Source organism: Rhinatrema bivittatum, chromosome 7, assembly GCF_901001135.1.
Source record: "Rhinatrema bivittatum chromosome 7, aRhiBiv1.1, whole genome shotgun sequence".
Classification (NCBI taxonomy): domain Eukaryota; kingdom Metazoa; phylum Chordata; class Amphibia; order Gymnophiona; family Rhinatrematidae; genus Rhinatrema; species Rhinatrema bivittatum.
Window position 1 is genome coordinate 294771835 of NC_042621.1, and position 20810 is coordinate 294792644.

Sequence of the window (20810 nt, forward strand, 5' to 3'; positions counted from 1 at the left end):
CCTTTAGGGGCGTGCGGTCATTTGAAAATGAAGGGAAAACCCCATCGCTATTTCTTGACACAAAGATTAGCAAAATATTGTTTTGCCATTTTTTGCCGTTTTAGCGTTTTCTAAAGTGTTTTCCACGCCCATCCCTAGTCACTATTGTAACCACTGAAAAGGCAGATATTAGCCTGCTGGAATGACGCAAGTCCTACCTCGCTGGCCAGGGCTCCTGAGGCTTTGGCGGTGAGGATAGGCAGGGAATCCAGTCTCATCTCAAAGCCCTTCCCCCTGGACTTCTCCCAGCCTTCTCGGTACTTATTCTGGAGAGAGGGGAGAAGTAACGGGCAGCGCGTCAGTGGCAGGCACCATTCTTACAATGGGCAGAAGCCCACATTTGTTAGCAAAAAAAATCAAAACAATATACTTTATATGTGGAGAAAACAGAAATATAAACTTAAAGTGCCAAGCTTTATTGAAAAAAACAAAACGAACCCTTCTGAAAGCAAGTCTCAGTAAGTTTCTGGCATTGCATTCATGGCTAGATTGGGATACCTGGGAGAAAGTGGTTTTCCACCCAGCCATACTTGTGGGGTCAGTTTTCAGAGCTGTCCGCTTTGGGGTAAAGTCTGCAGGGGCTATTACCTGCGGGGGACTTTGCGAACGCGCAGCTCTCACTTTGAAAAGTCACCTGCGGATATCTGAGCCTGCTTTTTGTACCGGGGGGGGAGAGAGATCTTCCGGGGAAGACAAAGCACATAGACGTGGACATCCAATCTACGCGCAGTGTTTCCTGATCCCTCCTAAAACACGTCCTGGGCGCCGCCGCCCCCCAAAAAGTTGCAATCAAAAGGGTGTGCTGGATCCACTTTTAGCCTTGTAGAGGGAGAAGAGTTTTCAGGCAATCCATGCATGGAATTAAATCGCATTTTACCCATGTAAGAAGCTTGGAAAATTGTCATCGGAACAGCTACGCTCAGGTACACACAAGCGCCCTCATGCAGCTCATGCGAAGGACTGGGTCATGTTTCCTGCGCTTTTCCGGAATCGTTGATTCATTCATTTACTTGCTGGTGTTTTACTTACCTCGCTGAAGAGTTCGGCGTTGGCCCTGGCCTTGACCAGGTGAGGAACGTCTTGCGGTAGGGTGTAATTCGTCTTGGTTTTCTCATACTGAGCTCGATAGTTCAGCTGCCAAACAACAAAAACAGAGAAGTCATCTGCCGTTCACGGGGGGGGGGGGGGGGGGGGGTAGCGAATGCAATATTACTGAACACAAGGAAGACAGTTTCAGACCCATTGCTCACTGTGCGGTAAACGTGTTTGCAACCATGCTGGTTGTACTGGAAATGGAAGTATTTCGGGCCAACATAGACATTACCCATAAATTGAATGTTAGGTTTGACTCCCAGCCATCTGATTGGCTAAATCACGGGGAAAAAGTGCCATGGAACTGCACCGCTCCACAAATTTAGTGGTTCAAGCGCTATCTTTTAACTATAGCATGAAAAAGACCCGCTAACGCAAATTGCAGTGCATAGTAAAAACAATCCTCTCTGCACAGGGCATGTAGAGGAGCGCATTTCTGATCGTAAAAGCCTTCTCTTTCACCATGTGAGAGAGAGCATTAAATGTTGAGAAAGGATCTGTCCGCCGGAGCTTATTGGCTAAGTACTGCCCTGGGCCTGAAGGCTGGGCAAGTGAGATGTGAGGAAGCAGCCGGGGGGGATGGAGAAAGCTAATTAAATATATACATTTTTAATTAAACCATCGCATCAAGCAGTGAAAATCCTTCAGGCTTCTGATGTCAGGATACCCGCGGGGCCTTGGTAAGAGCATGGAGCTTTCTAACGTACAGAACCAGCTCTTCTAAACTTCCATCGAGCTGAGGCATCCTGGAAATTTCCTAGCAATAGATACGGAAAAAAGCAGCACAAATAGACCACGGCGAGAGTCTTTCGTGCGTAAAAAGCCCAAAATGGAGACAATATTTCATACTAGGCCCCCCTGTCCTGATCTTTAAGCTGCTTGGGCCTCCTCCTTGATTGTAGAAAGATTTCCTTAGTCAGGACACAGCTGGGTAGCCAGAAACAAAGTTAAAATAAATTGGCAACTCACTAAAATAATCTCAATCTAGGTAAACTGTGGCTGGAAGCAGAGTTTTGTGCGTTGATCCACCGATGGGCGGTGCTTTCGTGTTTGTTTCCTCCTCGTTTTTGTGCAACCTTTACCTACTGGGTGTCACCTCCTCCATCCATGCCTCCCGCCAAGTTGCATCGCTTAGAGGAAAAGTCAGAATCCGGCTTATTAGTTTGCACTTTCTTCAGAAATGAAAGCCCTTGCTTGATCCCCTGAGGGCTACGATGCGCTAGGGCTACTGCACTTCTTATCGGTCTGCTCTGCTCAGCCAGACACTGTTTTCAGAAATATTTCAACAAGGAGTCCCTGGACCCTCCAGCAGCTCGCTTGCCCATGAGATGTTCAGCTTAAACCTTCTTCGGAGCTGGTCCAAAGTGATAACAGAAGGTGGAACACAAGCAGCCCTCGACTTTGGGAGGATAATTTTACAGGGGCCCGCAGGGTGGTAAGGTCTGCGTGCGCATTGTACGTGCCTCACGCAGGCTTTCCTGACTCATATTCAAAGTGAACGTACGTGAGCACGTTTGCACTGAAAATCCTGGGGTAACTGGCTGAGAGCAAGCACAGATTGCATTGCGTAATGTCTGCGGGTAACTTAACACGCATACTTTTGAAAATGAAATGCAGGGAGAGTATTCACCCAATCAAGTTGCACAATGCACAGTTCCCCCACACAACGTTTACACACGTGCTCTGGGGCTTATTTGAAAATGACTCTCTAAGACCTTTGGGCGACAATGATCCAACGTTACTTTTTAGACTCGACAGCCATTATCCCACTTTACGGTGTTTGTTTTTCACATGAGCATCACGCGCGAGCTGATGACTGCGAGGCCCTGCGAGGTCAGCAGAAAGAGCGCCAGGGAGTCCATCTCCTTGGAAAAATGTCAATGCAGTGTCCTGTATATATATGCCTTGGCAGTTTCCTCTTCAGACATTAAAAAAAATATGTAATGCTTTAAAATGTGTCTACTTTTTGCATTAACATATATTTCTAAATTCCAGAATTATTTGGTGAAAGTTTGGTAAGGGCTGGGTGCTGGAACCAATCCCCCATTTATGACATTGATCTTAGGGTTCAACCAATTTTAGAGTTAGGTTTCGACATTAAGAAGCAGTTTTCAGGAAGCAGTTGCATCTTAAGTCTGAGGAACCCTTGTTATAGACAAGAGAGGTGATAAACCATTGTGAAATGTTATAAGAACATAAGAACATACCATGCTGGGTCAGACCAAGGGTCCATCAAGCCCAGCATCCTGTTTCCAACAGTGGCCAATCCAGACCATAAGAACCTGGCAATTACCCAAACTCTAAGAAGATCCCATGCTACTGATTCAATTAATAGCAGTGGCTATTCCCTAAGTAAAATTGATTAATAGCCGTTATTGGACTTCTCCACAAACATTACATACCCAAACTTCTGAGCCCTGAGCACTCCATAGGAAATGGAAACCCTTAACTGTAAGGACTTGGACAATGGACAAAACTTCCTTATCAATCGCAGACTGCATGTGGGCGCAGAAGGGGGACTTACATTACTCAGCTGCTGGGCATTGATTTTGGCTCGAATTATTTCAGGAGTGCTGGTTACAGAGCTGTATTTTAACTTGTCGATGCTTTGTCTGTAGTTTACCTAAATATACAATGAAAAAGAAATTGTCAGTAAATTTGCAAACAACATGCGACATGGCTTTCTTTCATAATTATTTATTCTTAATTGCCCCTTTCAAGACCTTTCTGTCCTGCTAATGCTTCTTTGTGGGCCTCCAACCATATTTCTGCTTCCGGACCTTCCTGGCAAGCCTTGGTCATGACTAGTGACCTCTTGTGTCTAGCGAGACAAGGGGTAGACTGGGGAGCCCCTTTCAGCTCCATCACCAGGGCTTCTCTTCTCGTTCCGATTCCGTTTTCCCCTTGCACGAAGTCATTTTTCTTTCCATGTATTGCAATAACCTTTAAGGTCTAGTTAAAGGCTGCGGTACCCCTTCCTAAGGCTGCCTCGGAGGTGTTTTCGGAGAGGTTATGACTTTTGTTATATTTGTTTTGTTTTATTTTAAGCATGTTCTAAAATGTTTCATGCGTGCTAAATGAAACGAACCCTCTTCCTGAAACAGAAAAACAAAAAAACCCAACAACGAATCCAGAAATGAAACAAAAAAATAAAACTACTTTTTGTTTTCCCTGTACCACCCCTACTGTTTCCACATAAAAAACTAGGAACCAAAGCCAGTAATCAAACCTCAGGGCATCTTATTTGGTAGCTTGTGCCACTAATCACGGAGTCATCTTTCCCATAAAGGAGCAATGAAATGCAGCTCCTCAGCTCAGTTCACCAGCAGTCGGTATGACTGGATGTCTTACATTTCAGGAGATATTCATTCGTTTATTTTAGACAAAAGAATATCTTGCTTCTCCACGTATGGCCCTACTAAGTCATTCCAAGCCGTACTGCATGAAAAAGGATCTTCACTTGCTGGCCTAATGCAAACCAAACTTATGCAAGTTTCTGCCGGGGGATGCGCTCTATTTTCTATCACAAAAGCTGCTAAGGAAGAGAAAGGTTATTACAGGAAGCTGGAAGATGGGACGCTAGAAAGAAATGTGAGGAAATCCCACTTTCAACCGAGAGGGCGAATGCCTGCCCAGAGCAGAGGTGGGAGTGAGCCAAACATTGACAACATATGAAGTGTGCCTGGGACAAACCAGAGATTAAGCAATGGTCCGCGGTGACAAGGCAGGTAAGGGGCAACTGGACAGGCTAGGGTGGGGGGTCGTTTCCGTCCAGAACTAGAAAGGTTACTGTTCTGAAAACAAACGTTAGCTAGCACAAGGCATTTAGAAACAAATCTCTTTCAGCATCGAGTTACCAACCATGTTAACTCCATCATCAAGGGCCTTCCCACCCACCTACAATGAAGAATGCCGGCCCCTGACCATCCCTGTCCCAGCCGATACCCATTTAATCTGTGCTGTTCTGACATAGCAGTGGTGGAAGCCCAGAGAGCGGGGCAGAGGGTTCCTCGTTCCCGGCACCGATAATAAAGGTATCAGCTGGGATGGAGAGGGACAGGGAGATGGGGGTTCTTCGTGGTGGGTGGGGGAGGGGAAGCGGGCAGGCAGCCGATGGTTGTGTTTTACAAGCGGAACCGGGGCCTGGGGACTGAGGCCTGGCATTCAAGTTTGGGGAGAGATTGGGGGGGGGGGGGGAGGTAGGACACTACAGCTTAGGTATCACACTTTGGGGGGGCAGAGAGGGAGGGGACTGGCCGCCCTCCAGTTTGCCATTTTATTTGGTTGGATAATGACAACGCTACTTATTATTAAAGATAATCTGGTAAAGTAGCGTGATATCCGGCCACGCAGGTTAATTGTAGGCCTGCTCAGAAGCAGTTCTGAAGTTATCCAGCTAACCTAGCCGGATATACTCGATAATCAGATAACTCAACCCCTCCCTGGAACCCCCCTCATTTATCTGGCTATATCCTACCCAGGTAACTAGCTACCCAGCTAGAATTTATCCGGAAAAGGCCTGACTATAGCCATGTAAGCCATTGAGACAGATAGCTATTATCTTATCCATCTAAGTGGCTTTTGAATATGGGCCTTGTAAGATCTCCTGTAGTGAATATTTCTTTTTTTCAGGAGTATATACTTATTTTTCCTACAGGTCTCAGTGTTAAATACACCACAGGACACAATTATAATTCACAGCAGGAATCAGTTGCCATTCAACAGAATTAAAATCATCTCCTTCCGTCATCAGAAAGTCATGATAAGGGCTCAAAAACCAGTGTCGTTAGATCACTTAAAATGAAAAGCCGCAGAGCTCTAATGCCAAGGAATGTCTAATTATTTCCCTTCGCTGTAAGACCTCATCAGTTTACATTCAGATGGAATATATTTCCAGACAGGTGGTCCTAACAGAAAGACTTCACATGCCAAACAGAAAGCCTGCAAGCTGAGAAATAATTTATCACTGTACATTAAAAAAGGGAAATCTGAGTAGCCAAGTGCCCTTTGCAGATGTGACTGAGGATCTTAGGGAACAGGGGTGCGTGCTACTTGTCTGCAAAACCTCAAGGAGTTAACGTGCACTGCAAAGTGTGACAAGAGAGGCCACAGCAAAGTTCCTAGGTCGCTTTGAATCATGCAAGATTGGTTGCGCTAAACGATTGCTCCAGAGGAAGTCCATTGTTTTCAGAAAGATCTTGACCTTGTACATAGCAACCTAGTAGATGACAGCAGTTGAAGTAATTGGCCCATCCAGTCAGAACCTAAACCTGGGTTAACTAGTGTGTATGTGTAGCACTATGAAGGAATCTTTGTTAGACCCTGCTTAAAAGCTCAGGACCAAGCATTTAGCCTGGTCCACCTTAAGCCACATACAGGAAGGGAGTTCCACTCTGAAGGCATTTTCCTTAGAAGGGGATAACAAGCTAGACCCAGAGAAGTGAAGGAAGCCTAGGGAAGGCTAATACTGCTGAACTGTGAGTTATATCGCTGTCTTTAGTTTGTGAACTACGAAGGTAAGCAGAGCTGCTTCTGTTTGTTTTCTTGTCATTAATAAAGGAGTTCATGAGAGAACAGCTAGAGTCCAGCCTGAGTCTGTACTGTGGCCCGCCCAAGACCACTCAAGGTGTCACATATTGGGAGAGAAATGGGATTTCTGTGCTAAGCCTTGCACAGGCAGAGAACCATGCCCAAAAAGAGGAAAAAAGAGAAGGAAAAGAAAGGAAAGTTTTATTCCTGGGGCCTGGCTGCAGCCGTGGCTGGAGATGATTTCACAGCAGGCTAAGGAGGATAGCTCTGCCTGGAGAGAGGGACTTATATAGTGAGTCAGAGCCAAACAGGTAGAAGGTTCTTTTGTGTTTTGGTACCTGCTTGAGGAAAAGATATTGAACAGGACAGAATCCTGCAAGAAAGCTTTTTGTGCAAATTAAGTCAGTTAACTAACATGGAGTGATTACTACAGTCTCTCACAGAAGAGCAGCAGCAACTCCAGAGATGGGTTCAAACCCTACACAAACAGTATGACCCAAGCAATGCAAGCTCCACAACATGGACAAACCCAGTGCATCCAGTTTTGTTTAAAATGAAGTCAGTGGAAGATCCAGATGTTTTGAGCTTGATGTTACCCAGATAGAGTCCATCAAGCTAGGTTGAGAGAACATTGCACAAATATCACCTTTGAGTGAGTTTCCTCACTCCGAGGGTCATCAAATCTTCACAAGAGAGCACTGTTCTGTTCGCACGTCTCACTTTGAATGTCAGATACCTAAACCTCACCTCGAGTTACTAGGTGAGCCTCCATAGAGATATAAATACCTATCTAGGGTGAGGGCATTATGGCTAGTCTTTCAGTCTCTCTCTCAGTCTCTCTCTCTCTCTCTTTCTCAGTAAACATGGTCCCCCCAGTGGATTGTCTCATTGCATGATGAGGTTGTAACTCTGATTTTGCTAATCCCTACCAGTTCTTCAGAGAACCCCTGTGTTTGCCCCATGCTTCCTTGAATTTAGATACTGTCATTGTCTATAGCACCTCCACTGGGAGGCTGTTCCATGCATCCACCACTTTCATGTAAAGAAATATTTCCTTAGATTACTTCTCAGTCTACCCCCTTTCACTCTCATTTCATGACCCTTCGTTCTAGAGTCTCCTTTCCTTTGAAAAAGGCGCATCTCCCATGCATGGAAACCTTTGAGATATTTGAATGTCTCTATCATATCTCCCCCATCTCACCTTTCCTCTAGGGTATACAATGTTTAGATCTTTAAGTCTATCCACATATGCCTTAGAATGAAGATCACTAATCATTTCAGTAGCCTCCATCCATACTGACTCCATCCTGTTTCTATCCTTTTGAAGGTGCGGTCTCCAGAACTGTACACAGTATTCCAAGTGAGGTCTCACCAGGGTACTGTACAAGGATCAAGATCACCTCCCTTTTTCTGCTGACTATTCCTCTCCCTATGTAGCCAAACATCTTTCAGGCTTTTACCGTCGCTTTATCCACCTGTTTATCCACCTTAAGATCATCAGATACAATCACCCCCAGATCTTGCTCTTCGTCTGCGCTTGGAAGAATTTTACCCCCTATACTATACTGCTCTCTTGGATATTTGCAGTCCAAATGCATTACTTTGCATACTTTAGCATTAAATCTTAGCTGCCAGACTCTAGACCATTCCTCAAGCTTTGCTAGATCCCTCCTCCTGTTTTCCACACCTTCCTGGCTGTCTGTCCTTTTGCAGATTTTGGTATCACACAAGACTGGATCAGCCTGTTCGGATGGCCTGGGCTGAAGTGGCAACCCTAACTTCAAATGTCTTTAAAAATGTCATCCGAACAATTCAAGCAATCTTCAAAGAATTTTCAGTTTCAACAAATTGTTCAAATACATAGAGTCCCACAAATCTGCCAAATCCCAAAGGAAAAGCACACATCTAGAAAGGAGGAAAAAACCTCAATCACAGCAGCTTGCACAGACAGACTGGAGCAGTCACGGTGAAGAACGACCCTGATGCAGCTTGGATGTGAAACGGGGGCCACGTCAGTGGCATCTGTTATCCTAACATTTCTTTAAATTTGAAAAATGAGAAGAAACTTTCTTGCTTTATGCAGCAGACATTAAGGGGTAGATTTTAAAAGGTTGTGCGCTGGCGTACATGTGCGCGCGCTACCCGGTGCGCGCACATGTACACCCAATTTTATAACTTGCGCGCGTAGGTAACAAGTTATAAAATCTGAGGTCGGTACGTGCAAGGGTGTGCACAATTATGCAACTTGCATGTGCCGAGCCGCGCTGCCTTCCCCCGTTCCCTTCCCCCTAGCCTGACCTTCCCACCCCTTCCCCTAACCTTTCCTCCCCCTAGCCCTACTCTAACACCCCCCCAAAATTTTTATTTTACCTTTTGTGCCTGCCTCCGGGCAGATGCATGTTGCGCACGCCGGCAGCCTGCCGACACGCGATCCTCCGACACAGCAGCAATGGCTGCTCTGTCGGAGGCCTCTGGCCCCGCCCCTTTTTGCAAGCCCCGGGACTTACGCGTGTCGCCGGGCCTTTTTAAAATAGGCCCGGCGCACGTAACCTTTTTAAAATCCGGCCCTAAGGATTTTGAGATACGTTTATAACTTTTTAATGAAACATTTTTCAAAAGATTATAAAAAGATAAGTTGAATGAAAATATTTTTTAAAAATGGGAGGTTGATTGCACTGTTGAGCTCTCTTCAAGCTCTTGCAGTTTATGCTCAATTTTGAGATCTTTTCCTCCTTTCTAGAAGGGTGCTCTTCCTTTTGGATCTGGAAGATCTGTGGGACTCTTTTTGTATATGTATTTGATTTATTTGTTGAGTCTTAGCCCTGGAGTATTGTGGTGATTCATTCAAATAGTTCAACATCAAAACTATTTTGAAGAAGTTTGCATATCTCCAGGCACTGCTGTCTATTGCTCCTACAGAGATTGCATCTTTGCTGACAAGAAGGGACCTTCCGATCCTCAGCAATATACTTAAACAACAAATGGACCTAAATGCCATATTAACATTTCAGAATGCTCACGTCTTTCAATGGAACCAACTTCCTCGTGGTCTGGTACGAAGGAGTAATGGTAGCCGGGTAGTAGTAATCAACATCAGCATCATGCTGTTTGTAATCTGATTTATAGGCAATCTGAAACACAAAGGAGGTTCACTGGTTCATTCATAAATAACCTGCTGCATTAGCCTTCAAATAAATTAATTCTAAGAAGATAACTACAACATCTGTACAAGACTTTACACCAGTAATTATGTCCACAGGAAAGAGAAGACCATCCTCTCTTGATTTAGCAATGGGCTACCAGGTTAAAATAGGAGAACTGAACTAAATCCAAACCTGATAGACTTATAGGTAGTTGAAGGCTGATCTTTGTGCTGGGATCAGAGTAATTTTATTTATTTTGTTTAAAAAAAAACATATTCCACAACCTCCTGCCTTTTTATTAGCTTTCTACAGACTCCTGGAGCATCGTGGCTTTAGCAGGCAGCCGCACTGAAATTATATGAACCATCCACAGAAGTGGCTGTCCACCATTTTTAGTGGGCATCGCCATATGTAAATATGTAAAAAGTGCGCATGACCTGAAGAAACTGATTCTTTGATTCACAGTAAAAAAGGTAATGAAACTGTGGTAAGACCAAGAAGTTTACTTGATAAATACAAAGAAGCCAATTAAAAAAAAACCCCGCAGGAGAGCCGGCGCTGTGTTGAGCGCCGGCTCTTCCGACTCGCTCCCAGGCACCTCTCCTGGGTGCGCGATTCTATATTTAAATTAGGGCTCGTGGCTGTCAGCAGGTCCGACAACCGACGCTTAATTTTACCAGCATCAGTTGTCAAACCTGCTGACAGCCACGGGTTCGGAAAACGGACGCCGGCAAAATTGAGCATCCATCTTCCAACCCGCGGGCCGGCGGACAGCTTTTTTTTATTTTTTATTTTTGGTGCCTCCGACTTAATATCGCTATAATATTAAGTCAGAGGGTGTACAGAAAAGTTGTCCATGATTAACGCCTGCCTTTGGGCAGGCGTCAATTTCTGAGAGTAAAATGTGCGGCTTGGCCACACATTTTACTCTCAGTATCCCCCGGGATAACTAACAGGCTCATCAACATGCATTTGCATGTGATGAGCGCTATTAGTTTCGGGGGGGGGGGGTTGGCCGCACGTTTTCCACGCGCTATTACCCCTTACAGTATAAGGGGTAATAATAGCGCATCTAAAATGCGCGGCCAAACAGGGACTAAACGGTGCGCTCAGCTGCTCTTTAGGGAGGGAGTCACCTGAAGTTGTTCCTATCCTACGGATTTTTATTGATGTTCAGCTGCATTTTTCTGAGTTACTGATAATGAAATGGCATAACTGCTGTTCATATGTGACTTGGTGGTCTTCCCCCACCCCTTCCCGAATGACATGACAGGTTTTCATCGGCCCCTCTGCTCTCCAGCTTCCTATGAGGGAGGTGCTCATTGCCGATAATCTTAAGCTGCACTGGATGTCTGTCTTCCAAATTATTATACAATCAAGTACAGTCTCAGAGAAGAGGAGGAACTGCATGAATTACAAAGTTGGCTTAATTGTGCCAATGAAAGTGGAAAGAATAGCGCAGGCCGAATCACAAGAAAATGAATGCAGGCTTACAATATTGAACTCATCATCATACAGATACCGTGTAGGAGAAGCATCTATCTGTTACAATGGTTACATTTTAAATCGAGAAGAAACTTGGGGTGGCACAAGGCAGGTGATAGGGCAAGTTCAATTGCAAATAGTTATACTCACATCGCTTGCCAAGCTCCCAACCTTCATGGCGTGTAAAGTGCGTTTATCCAGGCCTACGCCCTCGTAATGGCCTTTCATTTGGTTGTGGTAATTCTCTTTGTACTTCAGCTGTGCACGGAAATAACATCACCTCAGCACAATTTTTAAAACTTTCAAAGGGGTACTCATGTTACTGTGAGGCAGCAAAACCAACCACAGAGGCGTGGGGACACCATATAGGCCAACAGATGCATCTGACAAAGTGGATGCTTGTGCTCGAAAACTCATGCCTCGGTCAATCTGTTAGTCTATAAGATCCCACCAGTCTTTGTAATAATCTCCAAATGAGAGACTACTAGAGGTAAAAAAAAAAATATCGTTCCCAAGTTATATATGGATGAAAGCCAGAAAGGATTTGTGTATTTAACGATTGAATCTACACTTATGGCTGTCTCGTACTGTGGAATAAGATTGAAATTGCTTAGAGATTGGTAGATGATGCGAACCTGTGGATATAAAACTGGACTGAATAACCTCATGGATACCCAATACTGTAATTCAGAGTTGACTGCACTTGTGAATGTAAATGGAGGTTATGTTGGGTAGGATACTCTTTAGGATAAGATCATAAATAAAACCTGCTTTAGAAACTGCCCAAGAGCTGTTGACGGGCTATTGTCTCCTAAGAATGTGGTAATGGCAGGAGTATATTTCATTTCTTTATGCCCACCTTCAGAAAGTTGTTGCATGAATTCCATTCCTTTCTGAATCATTGCGTCTAAGGAATATGATTGAGAAGTAATTGTGGATCAACCTAGTGAAGAGGGACCTAGGCTACAGCATCAACATCCCTTTTAGGTTCAAGATATTTGACAACTTCGGTACGACGATGCACTTCCATTGGATAAGCCCAATTTATGAATACAACACAGTAATTTCTAGACTGGCAGGATGATATACAGAGGCCATTTTTGTTTCTGTGTATAAATACTACTCTGACAGCTGTTAATTGAATTTGTTTAGCTCACAGAGCTTCTAAAAGAGGTTCTGAAGATTACTTGCCATTAGCATTAAATAATAGATGGAGAAAAATAAATCAATTCCTAGTAGAATTGGGCCTGCAATATACCAATTAACAGGCCTGTATTACTAGTGCTTTTTATGTCCTCTGTGTTCCTGAAATGATGGCTGTAATCAGAGACCCAGGCAGTGGAGTATGTACATGCACACATGCACTCAACAGCAGCTATATTAAGCATTCATGGAACTGCATGCTTACATCACTGGTGTATTTTGAGATCTTGCTGACATTCTTGAATTGGGGCGTCTCACAGTAGTTAATACTATGGCCTTTACTGTGCTCCAGGTCTTTTTTGTATCCCACCTTAAAAAAAAAAAAAAAAAAAAAAAAAGATTAACATGTCCACTTGGCAAGAGTCACAGTGTTTAAATTTGTTTTCTACATATGTTGTCAACACTGATTCACGCATGCACAGGTTTATTGCCCATGCTCTTGTCAAACTGCAAAGGCTGCCTGATGAAAAAATCAACTCTGGAAGTCCAGTGTATTACAAAATGGGCCGCTCTTGTATCAATGAAAACCTAAAGCCCTTCCATTGCCCACAAAACGAGTACATTAGATGCAGCTCAGCTTCTCCCACGTTGCCCTTCCAATATGTTTGGAAGGTGAGAAGGCAAATCATTTTTTATGCTCAATCAATTTTTGGGCTCTCTATAGCGAATGCCAACTAAGGTCCAAACTGGTATCTGCTGTGGCAGGGATTTTAATGATGTTTCCTCGGGGAAGTGGACTCCAGCCACCAGCTCATTTCATCCGGGCTAATGAAGAATCTTCAAATGGTAATGAGTTCTGGTCACTACCTAAAGGTTGTTCAGGATTTGCAACAGCATCCTGTAAGGCAGATATGTTAATCGAAGGCTACGGTAGACTCTGATCCCAGGAATAGAAACAGGTGGGGAATCCTAACCAGGAAACAGCAGGGAGATAAGAAGGGTTAACACAGCCTCAGAGAGGAGCATGCTGCTAAACAGACTGGGAGCTTGGAAGGAAGGTAGACTGGAAGGGGCCCTAGGAGTTCTGAGACGTGTGTGGGGGCCAGATCTCCGTACCACCCGAAAACAGGTGCAAAAAAACAAAAAGCTTAAAATAGAGCATGGGTGGTCAGAGCCAGGATGGAGCGCTGCTGCTAGGAATCACCTGGCAAGGCAGTAAGAAACCTCACTCAGGGTTTGCGAAGGCCTGACCCAGTTAAAAGGCCCTGGTATGCATAAAGTTTTAGCCCAGTGACGGTTAGGGATTCTATGCTGGTCGATTTTTGTTTTCTGCTTAGCCTTTGAGAAAATGTACGAGCACTGTTAAAGAGAGGGGAGGAGCCTGCTCAGACACATAACCTATCTATGAACTGCATTTAACACTACAGGCAAGAAGGGCATCCGCTTTGAGCTTCTGGAAATAAATTAAAATTAAAATGAAATACTAACTGCCTGGGAAAGAGCCTGGAGGGGCCAGCTTCAAGCCCCAGCCGCATACTGAAACGAGTAGCCACGATGCCAGCACACCGAATCGTCCCACTCCCTGGTGACCTGCACGCAGCCCCCGGCTTCGCCGGGTCCTTACCTCGCTGACCAGTTTGTTGACGTCCTGCGCCTGCTTCACGGCCAGATTGTCCTGCGTCGTCAGGTAGTGGTAATGAGCCGCCCCCTTCATCTTTGAGAGGTCCTTCTTGTATTTGATCTAGGATTCAGAACAGGAAAGCATGACGGGGGGACCTGTTCTCAAAAGGCCTGGAATGTTCTTGAACTTGCAAGCTTCAACATGCTCGTTCCCCACCACAAACTGAAACGAGTTCTCTTCTACTGTGATTATGAGATTGGTAGATTCCACTCGCCAGACCCACTGGTTAATGATATTCAACTCAATACTTAACCGCCATAAATGAACCAGCAGCCCTTTTATCGACAGTGCCTGAATACTTTATTCTGTACTTATTGATAAGTAATAGTGAATTTGGCAAGGGTAATATAGGTCATTTATATCAAAAGCCTTCTCTATTGTCATCGTATACAATACAATAAGGTCCTGGTAAAATGTATTAATTTGCTGTTTGTCCTTATTATTCTCTCTCATTCACATCCTCTTTACTGCCCGCTTCGTTATTGCTTTTATTGTGGTTGCTTGGTGAGGAGAGAGATTTTGGTTCAGTTTCATCCTTCTGCCGCCTCTGGCACGGCCCCACCCTATCTCTGGCAAGAGGAAATACTTACATCGCTTGCAAGCTCATTGGCTTTTTTGGCTATCTGGTATGCGGGCGTTATCATAGCAGGGAAACTTCCTTTCCCTCGAACTTGCTCATAATCTTCTTCTGAATAATCCTGTGGAAAAAGGAATTCGAATTTAGCACGATCCAAGTTAGACAGTCATGGTTTGGCAGAACAAATGTTTTGGAAAGGCTGATGGAAGGGAAATAATTTCTAACCCATGAAATCCTGAACGTTTATGCTCATCTGTACAGCAGGGTAGGGGAACAGACATTTTCTAAATAAATAACAAATGGAAGAGATGGGAAATGGGAGTGCACCAAGATCTGAGAGGCCTGCGCTATTTCACCCCCAAGAGGTTGAGAGCAAAGTAGACAACCTGAGGGGCCTGGAATTTGCAAAAAAAAAAAGGAGACTAGAAAGAGCATCAAGCAAGAACAGATCCAAGGACGCTGAGAGGGGAGTGAGAGAAGAAGAGAGAGTGTCAAAAACAACCAGAAGTACAGAAAATAAGGAGGGATCGTTGATGCAACAGAAGGCAGGCAGCTTGTTCATTCCTTCTAAGGATGCATCTTATAGGTCCACGTTAGATGCAGCATTGTTAGAGATTTACAAAGGTAACACTGCACCCACCCATCTGCTAATTAGAAATGGCAGAACTAGCTGAAGATATTCTCCCCAGGCAAGGTTTATGGTGTTGAATTCTTCTGTATCTCTGATGACAGTATGACAAGCAGATGAAAGGGACTTAATAGTGAGGATCACGTGTGACTTGGCTTGGCCACTGTTGGAAACAGGATGCTGGGCTTGATGGACCCTTGGTCTGACCCAGTATGGCAGCTTCTTATAAAATTGCACCTGCACAAAAAAGGCCGCAAATTCTGCTGTCATGATGCATTGCCGTAATTTTCAGAATTACAGAAGACTATATAAGATGGGATTTAACTTGCCTACAATATCTAAATTCCATTTCTTAGTCTTATATGCGGTATAGATTTTATTGCACTACCTCATTAGTAACTAATATAATAATAATATTAATAATAGGGCTAGAAATAGGCAAGCCAGATCAAATTCACAAAACATCCAAGGGAGAATGTCAAAAACTGAGCTTCTGTCCTAGCGAACATCACAACAAGGAAGTTTAATTTCAAAGTAAACTAGTTCAATTGACCCCGAGAGACAGCAATAAAAATTCAAGCCAGGTGATAGTCAATTCTGACTTTTCTAGGTTTGAGACACTCAAGAGGACTCTCAAGAGAAAAGAAGGGAAAAGGAGGGATGTGATAGAAACCTGCATTATTTGACAGGGCTCAATAATTCAAAGGAATGGAACATTTACTACAGAAAAGGAATTTCAAAGACAAGACGAAGTTCTCATGATATGAAGTTTGAGGGAGAAGGCTCAGAAGAAACCAAAGACAGTATTTCTTTACCGAGAGGCTGGTAGATGCCTGGAATCACCTACCAGCAGAGATGGTAGAAACCAGTATGGTGACAGAATTCAAGCATGCTTGGATGGAGATAGAAGACAGTGGTAAGAAGAGGGTTGAGAGGCTGCAGTATTGCAAACCACCCACTCTTCACTCCTTCAAGAGCGGAGGCAAGGGAAGAGGAGAGATTAGGAGAAAACCTAGACAGATAAAGGAAGCACGTTCTAGTGATACTCCAGGCCGTGGCTTAGTAGGGTTGGAACTGGCAGGCTACAGCTTCCCAGAAACCGACCAGGCTGATGCTGACAGCTTGGTGCTGGTAAGGGACTGCCCAGCAAGATAAAAAGGAGAACACAAAGTGAGGATAAAGGAAACATGATCTAGTAACATGGCAGGCCGTGGGGTAGGTGGACTGGTAGCAACAGACTCAATGTCCCCAGAAACCAACTGGGTGAGTTCTGGCAGGTTGGTGGTGGGCAAGTACTGTCCAACAAGGCCACAGCAACCTAGGAAACTGGACATTCAGGCAATAGCCTCACCAGTTTTGGAAGGTATTTCGGTTATTACAAAGGTTTGTGGTAAGACATGGGAGGGGAGGATAGGTGTTGGATTAAGAATGGGAATTTGTGCACTCATCTACCAAGGATGGTAGAGAAGCAAAGAGGAAGACAGCAAAAATGGACTTCTACAGTTGGCAGCTGGCATACATCCTTAGCAGAACAGAATAATTGGAAGGGCTAGATGGACTAATTGGTCTTTTTCTTCTGTCATCTATAAGGTTATAAAACCTTAGCCAGAGAATATCTTGCCCAAAATAACAATAAATATTTACTTGACTATCTGCAAGAAGAAACAGAGCCATTAGTAGACCTGGATATTTAAGCCATTTACTACAGCAACGCTAATCTGATATTTCTGATTATGCATTAAAGTGAGGGATTATTATCTAGAAAAGTGAGCCGCACACACACTGACAAATTTCTTCTTAAGGGATGTCCAACGTGCCAGTATTTGAAGAAAGAGACAAAAGTGAGGGGCAGGAAGATGACAATGACTTAATCTTCTACTGACAAGTCTCAGAGACAGGGAACTCGTAAGAGACTGAGGGCCTTAGTCAGAAATTACCGTTCCGCATTCTCTCAAATAAGGCCCTGAAAGGGAAAACCCAGTCACTTATTTCCCAACCAGCTAGGACGTCTCCAGCTGGCTTACGCAGCATACTATATGATGCACCCGGAGGCCCGCTCAGATTTAGAAAGGCTATCAAACTGGGTTTTACGTGCTCCAGAAGAGTATACTGCCACTGTTAACTTTGCAATTCTGATTCTGCAGGATGCTTTAGTACATTGCCACCACATTTTCTGGACAGAATGCATTAGTCTTGTTTATACATCAGTGCGGGAGGATTTTCGCATGGTGTTGGGGAGCTAGGCCACCGGTCATTACCCTCCTTCTATGCAAAAGGAGCTGCATTCCCTGCACGCCAGATGAGCAGAGAAAATTCTGTTTCAATTCCACAGGAAAACCCAGCATATTTCAGAGTCTGCGCACAGCACGGCACTGCCTTTGATCTCTTATCCCAGTTTCATATGACCTTGATTTATGCATCCAGTGCATGGATAGATGCGATGCTGCCTATATCCTTCATAAATTCCTCACAGACTCATATTACGCCCCTTGGCCTGCAGGAGCAAAGATGTAATTCAGATGCGGACTTTCTGTCCTCTGAGATTGTTATTTTTCTGGCAGAACTAAAGAGTTTCAGACGAGGCTGGGGGTTTCCTCGCTGTGATGTGCGTCCGGCATTACTATTAATGAGCAGTCACGCAGTACCCAATGGATCCCCTTCTTCTCTTAAATATACATACCTGGCATGGGCAATACACATTTCCATTTTCATCTGCAAAAGTCACATGAGCTCCAGATGCATGGCTTGCCTTCCCTTTGATTTCTTGTTCATATTTCTGATGGTACCTCACCTGACAAAGATTTTAAAAAAATCAGAGCAAACAACTGATTGTATAAAGGGAGCATCTTCTGTGACAGGCTAGTTGGGCTTTTCATCCCACTTGCATTTATCCTCACCGAGTCATACCCAATAATGCGGAGTCTGCACAGCCAGCCCGGGTTTGTTTTGACCGTCACAGTAAGGATTCAGCATAGAACTTACATCGCCTTAAAAGTCTTGTCCTATGCTTGACTTGCTTTTTTTTTTTTTTTTTTGGAACTTAAGGACCTTCTCACAGCCGCTGGGGGAGGGAGGAAGTCTCAGCCATCACTCAGGGTGACACTGACTGGTAAGACCCAGGTTCCTGGGGTTGGGCAGGAGTAGTCTATGTGGCCTCTGGCCAAGGACCGTCTCTGCAAAGACCAGGCTAGGTGGCGGGGTGAAGGGGGTACGCGTCGTAGACCAGGGGAGAATCCCCGGATAGTTGTGAATGAACATTCCATAGCGCCATAGCCCGTAGAGACCGGTTCCAACTGGGCTGCAAACCCAAAGGAGGAGGAGGAGGAGGAAATTGACAGCCAACTAATAATAATAATAATTTAGAAGCCTTCCATCAACATTTTAACTACAGGCCCCTTACAGCGGCCGTCTTCTAGCCAAAATAATTTTGACTAACGGGACACTGGTACAGTGCATCGTGCTACCATATAGTGCTGCCCACCGCAAGGCTGGGGCTTCAGTCCTGGTTCTTGAATCAGGAGCCCTACATAGCACACACCGCGCTAGCTTTTACACTTACCTCGCTGGCTAGCTCGTTGGCTTTCTTGGCTATTTGATATGCCGGGGTGATCAGTGCAGGGAAGCTGCCTTTCCCCCTCTGCTGCTCATAATCCTCTGTGTATTTCAACTAGAAAGCCAAGAGTTAAAAAAGAAGAGCCAAGGAAGGATAAATTTGTCAAGACTTCAGTTCAGAAGTTGGTCTTCACATGATTTCCAGCTTATTAATATGTTGAGAGATCATTTATAAACCGTGTGGTCTACAGACATTTCTAAATGTGTTATAATGAAGTATTACTGGGACATTGATGTTGAATGCAGCTTAAGAGGATAAGAGCGTCATCACCCACTCATGAGTTACATCATTGCCTTTCATCTTTTTGTAATTTAAAGTCATTACGTGCTCTCTCCAATGATTCCTCGCTCCCTCTCCTCTTCCTTGCAGCCCTGGTCATGGAGAGGTTGAGGCCCGCATGAAAATGGGCAACTGTGAAATGCAAAATCGAAGGTTGCCATGGGCTTCCAAGAAGGCACCGGGGTACCCTGCATGGAGTGACTACGACTAAAACCCAAACTTGAATGAGCATGGGGAGGCCAGATGTTCTGGATAATGGCTTCAGTAGTTTTGGTAACTGTGTGGATAATTAGAAAATGCGCTAACAAGACATGGAAGGAGACCTTAGATATTGCATTTAGCCTTCGTCTTGTACAGGACTGGCTTTAGGCTAACCGGCGGGCCTTGTGTGAAAACTGAAATTGCGAACCTCCCTCCATCACTTCGGTGGCAGCTCTGGCCCGGAACTGCCTCCTTGAGCAGTGGCAATGGCTCCAGCACATTATATCCACCTCTCCCCCTCACACGCACTTCCTTCTCCAGTGTTCCCCCACCCCAGCGTCCTCTTCTCATCCCTCTCCCCTTTTTTTGCCCAGCCGCCTCCACCTTTTTCCTGCTTCCTCCCCACCCCTCTCTGCAGGCTGATCCTTCACCTTCCACCCCGGTCAGAAATCCCCCTAGCTCCTGCCCAGCATTGCGGAGTCCTCCTGCTTGTGGACATCGTGGTGGAAAGGTGTGGGAGGGAGCGGGCGGCAGCCTGGAACCCTGTGCTGCTACACAGCTCGCACACTCCCAAAGCCAGCCCTGGCCCTGTAGGTATTACTGAGGAATGGCTTCCCAGTGGAGGTGGTGGCGGCCAGCTCTTGAACAGATTCTAGGCCTGCTGGAACTGATAGGGCAGTGGTAGGATAGGGGTAAAAGGGAGGGGGTAGGGGTTATGGGAATTCATATGTGGAGGAATCACAAGTGGGCAGAGTGGATGGTTCCAGTTTTTCCTTTCTGACTTCCCACACTATCAGGCCGATTCAGTAAAGTCCACGGGAGAGAGGACGAACGCCTGCTCACCCGGCACGCGCACTGGCCATTCGCCGGTGCACGCGATTCAGTATTTAAATTAGATGGTGCGGTAGAAACAAGCAAAAGGAGGCGCTAGGGACACTAGTGTGTCCCTAGCGCCTCCTTTTTGACAGGAGCGGCGGCTGTCAGCGGGTTTGACAGCCGACCCTCAATTTTGCCGGCGTCGGTTCTCGAGCCCGCTGACAGCCACAGGCTCGGAAACCAGACGCCGGCAAAATTGAGCGTCCGGTTTTCGGCCCGACAGTCACCGGCCCATTTTAAATTATTTTTTTTTATTACTTTTCTTACCCTTCGGGACCTCCGACTTAATATCGCCATGATATTAAGTCGGAGGGTGCACAGAAAAGCAGTTTTTACTGCTTTTCCCGGTGCTGGCAGAAACTAGCGCCGACCCAAAGGTCGGCGCTAATTTCTGAAAGTAAAATGTGCGGCTTGGCTGCACATTTTACTTTCTGTATCGTGCGGGAATACCTAATAGGGCCCTCAACATGCATTTGCATGTTGAGGGCGCTATTATGCCGCGAGTTGGACGCGCGTTTTCCGCC

The 20810-nt window shown here is 45.1% G+C and overlaps 1 protein-coding gene across 2 annotated transcripts in view; it reads right to left on the minus strand.

Moving 5' to 3' along the window:
* Positions 1-20810, minus strand: part of NRAP (nebulin related anchoring protein) — a 98083-nt gene that overhangs the window by 60513 nt on the left and 16760 nt on the right. For both annotated transcript variants that reach the window (XM_029610442.1, XM_029610441.1), the window contains exons 8-17: positions 18877-18984; positions 17998-18108; positions 14703-14810; positions 14056-14172; positions 12697-12801; positions 11439-11546; positions 9681-9791; positions 3656-3754; positions 1069-1173; positions 198-305 (exon numbers count right to left, since the gene is read on the minus strand). In XM_029610442.1, coding sequence (XP_029466302.1) covers positions 198-305; positions 1069-1173; positions 3656-3754; positions 9681-9791; positions 11439-11546; positions 12697-12801; positions 14056-14172; positions 14703-14810; positions 17998-18108; positions 18877-18984 — 1080 coding nt within the window. The remainder of the gene's footprint in view (positions 1-197; positions 306-1068; positions 1174-3655; positions 3755-9680; positions 9792-11438; positions 11547-12696; positions 12802-14055; positions 14173-14702; positions 14811-17997; positions 18109-18876; positions 18985-20810) is intronic.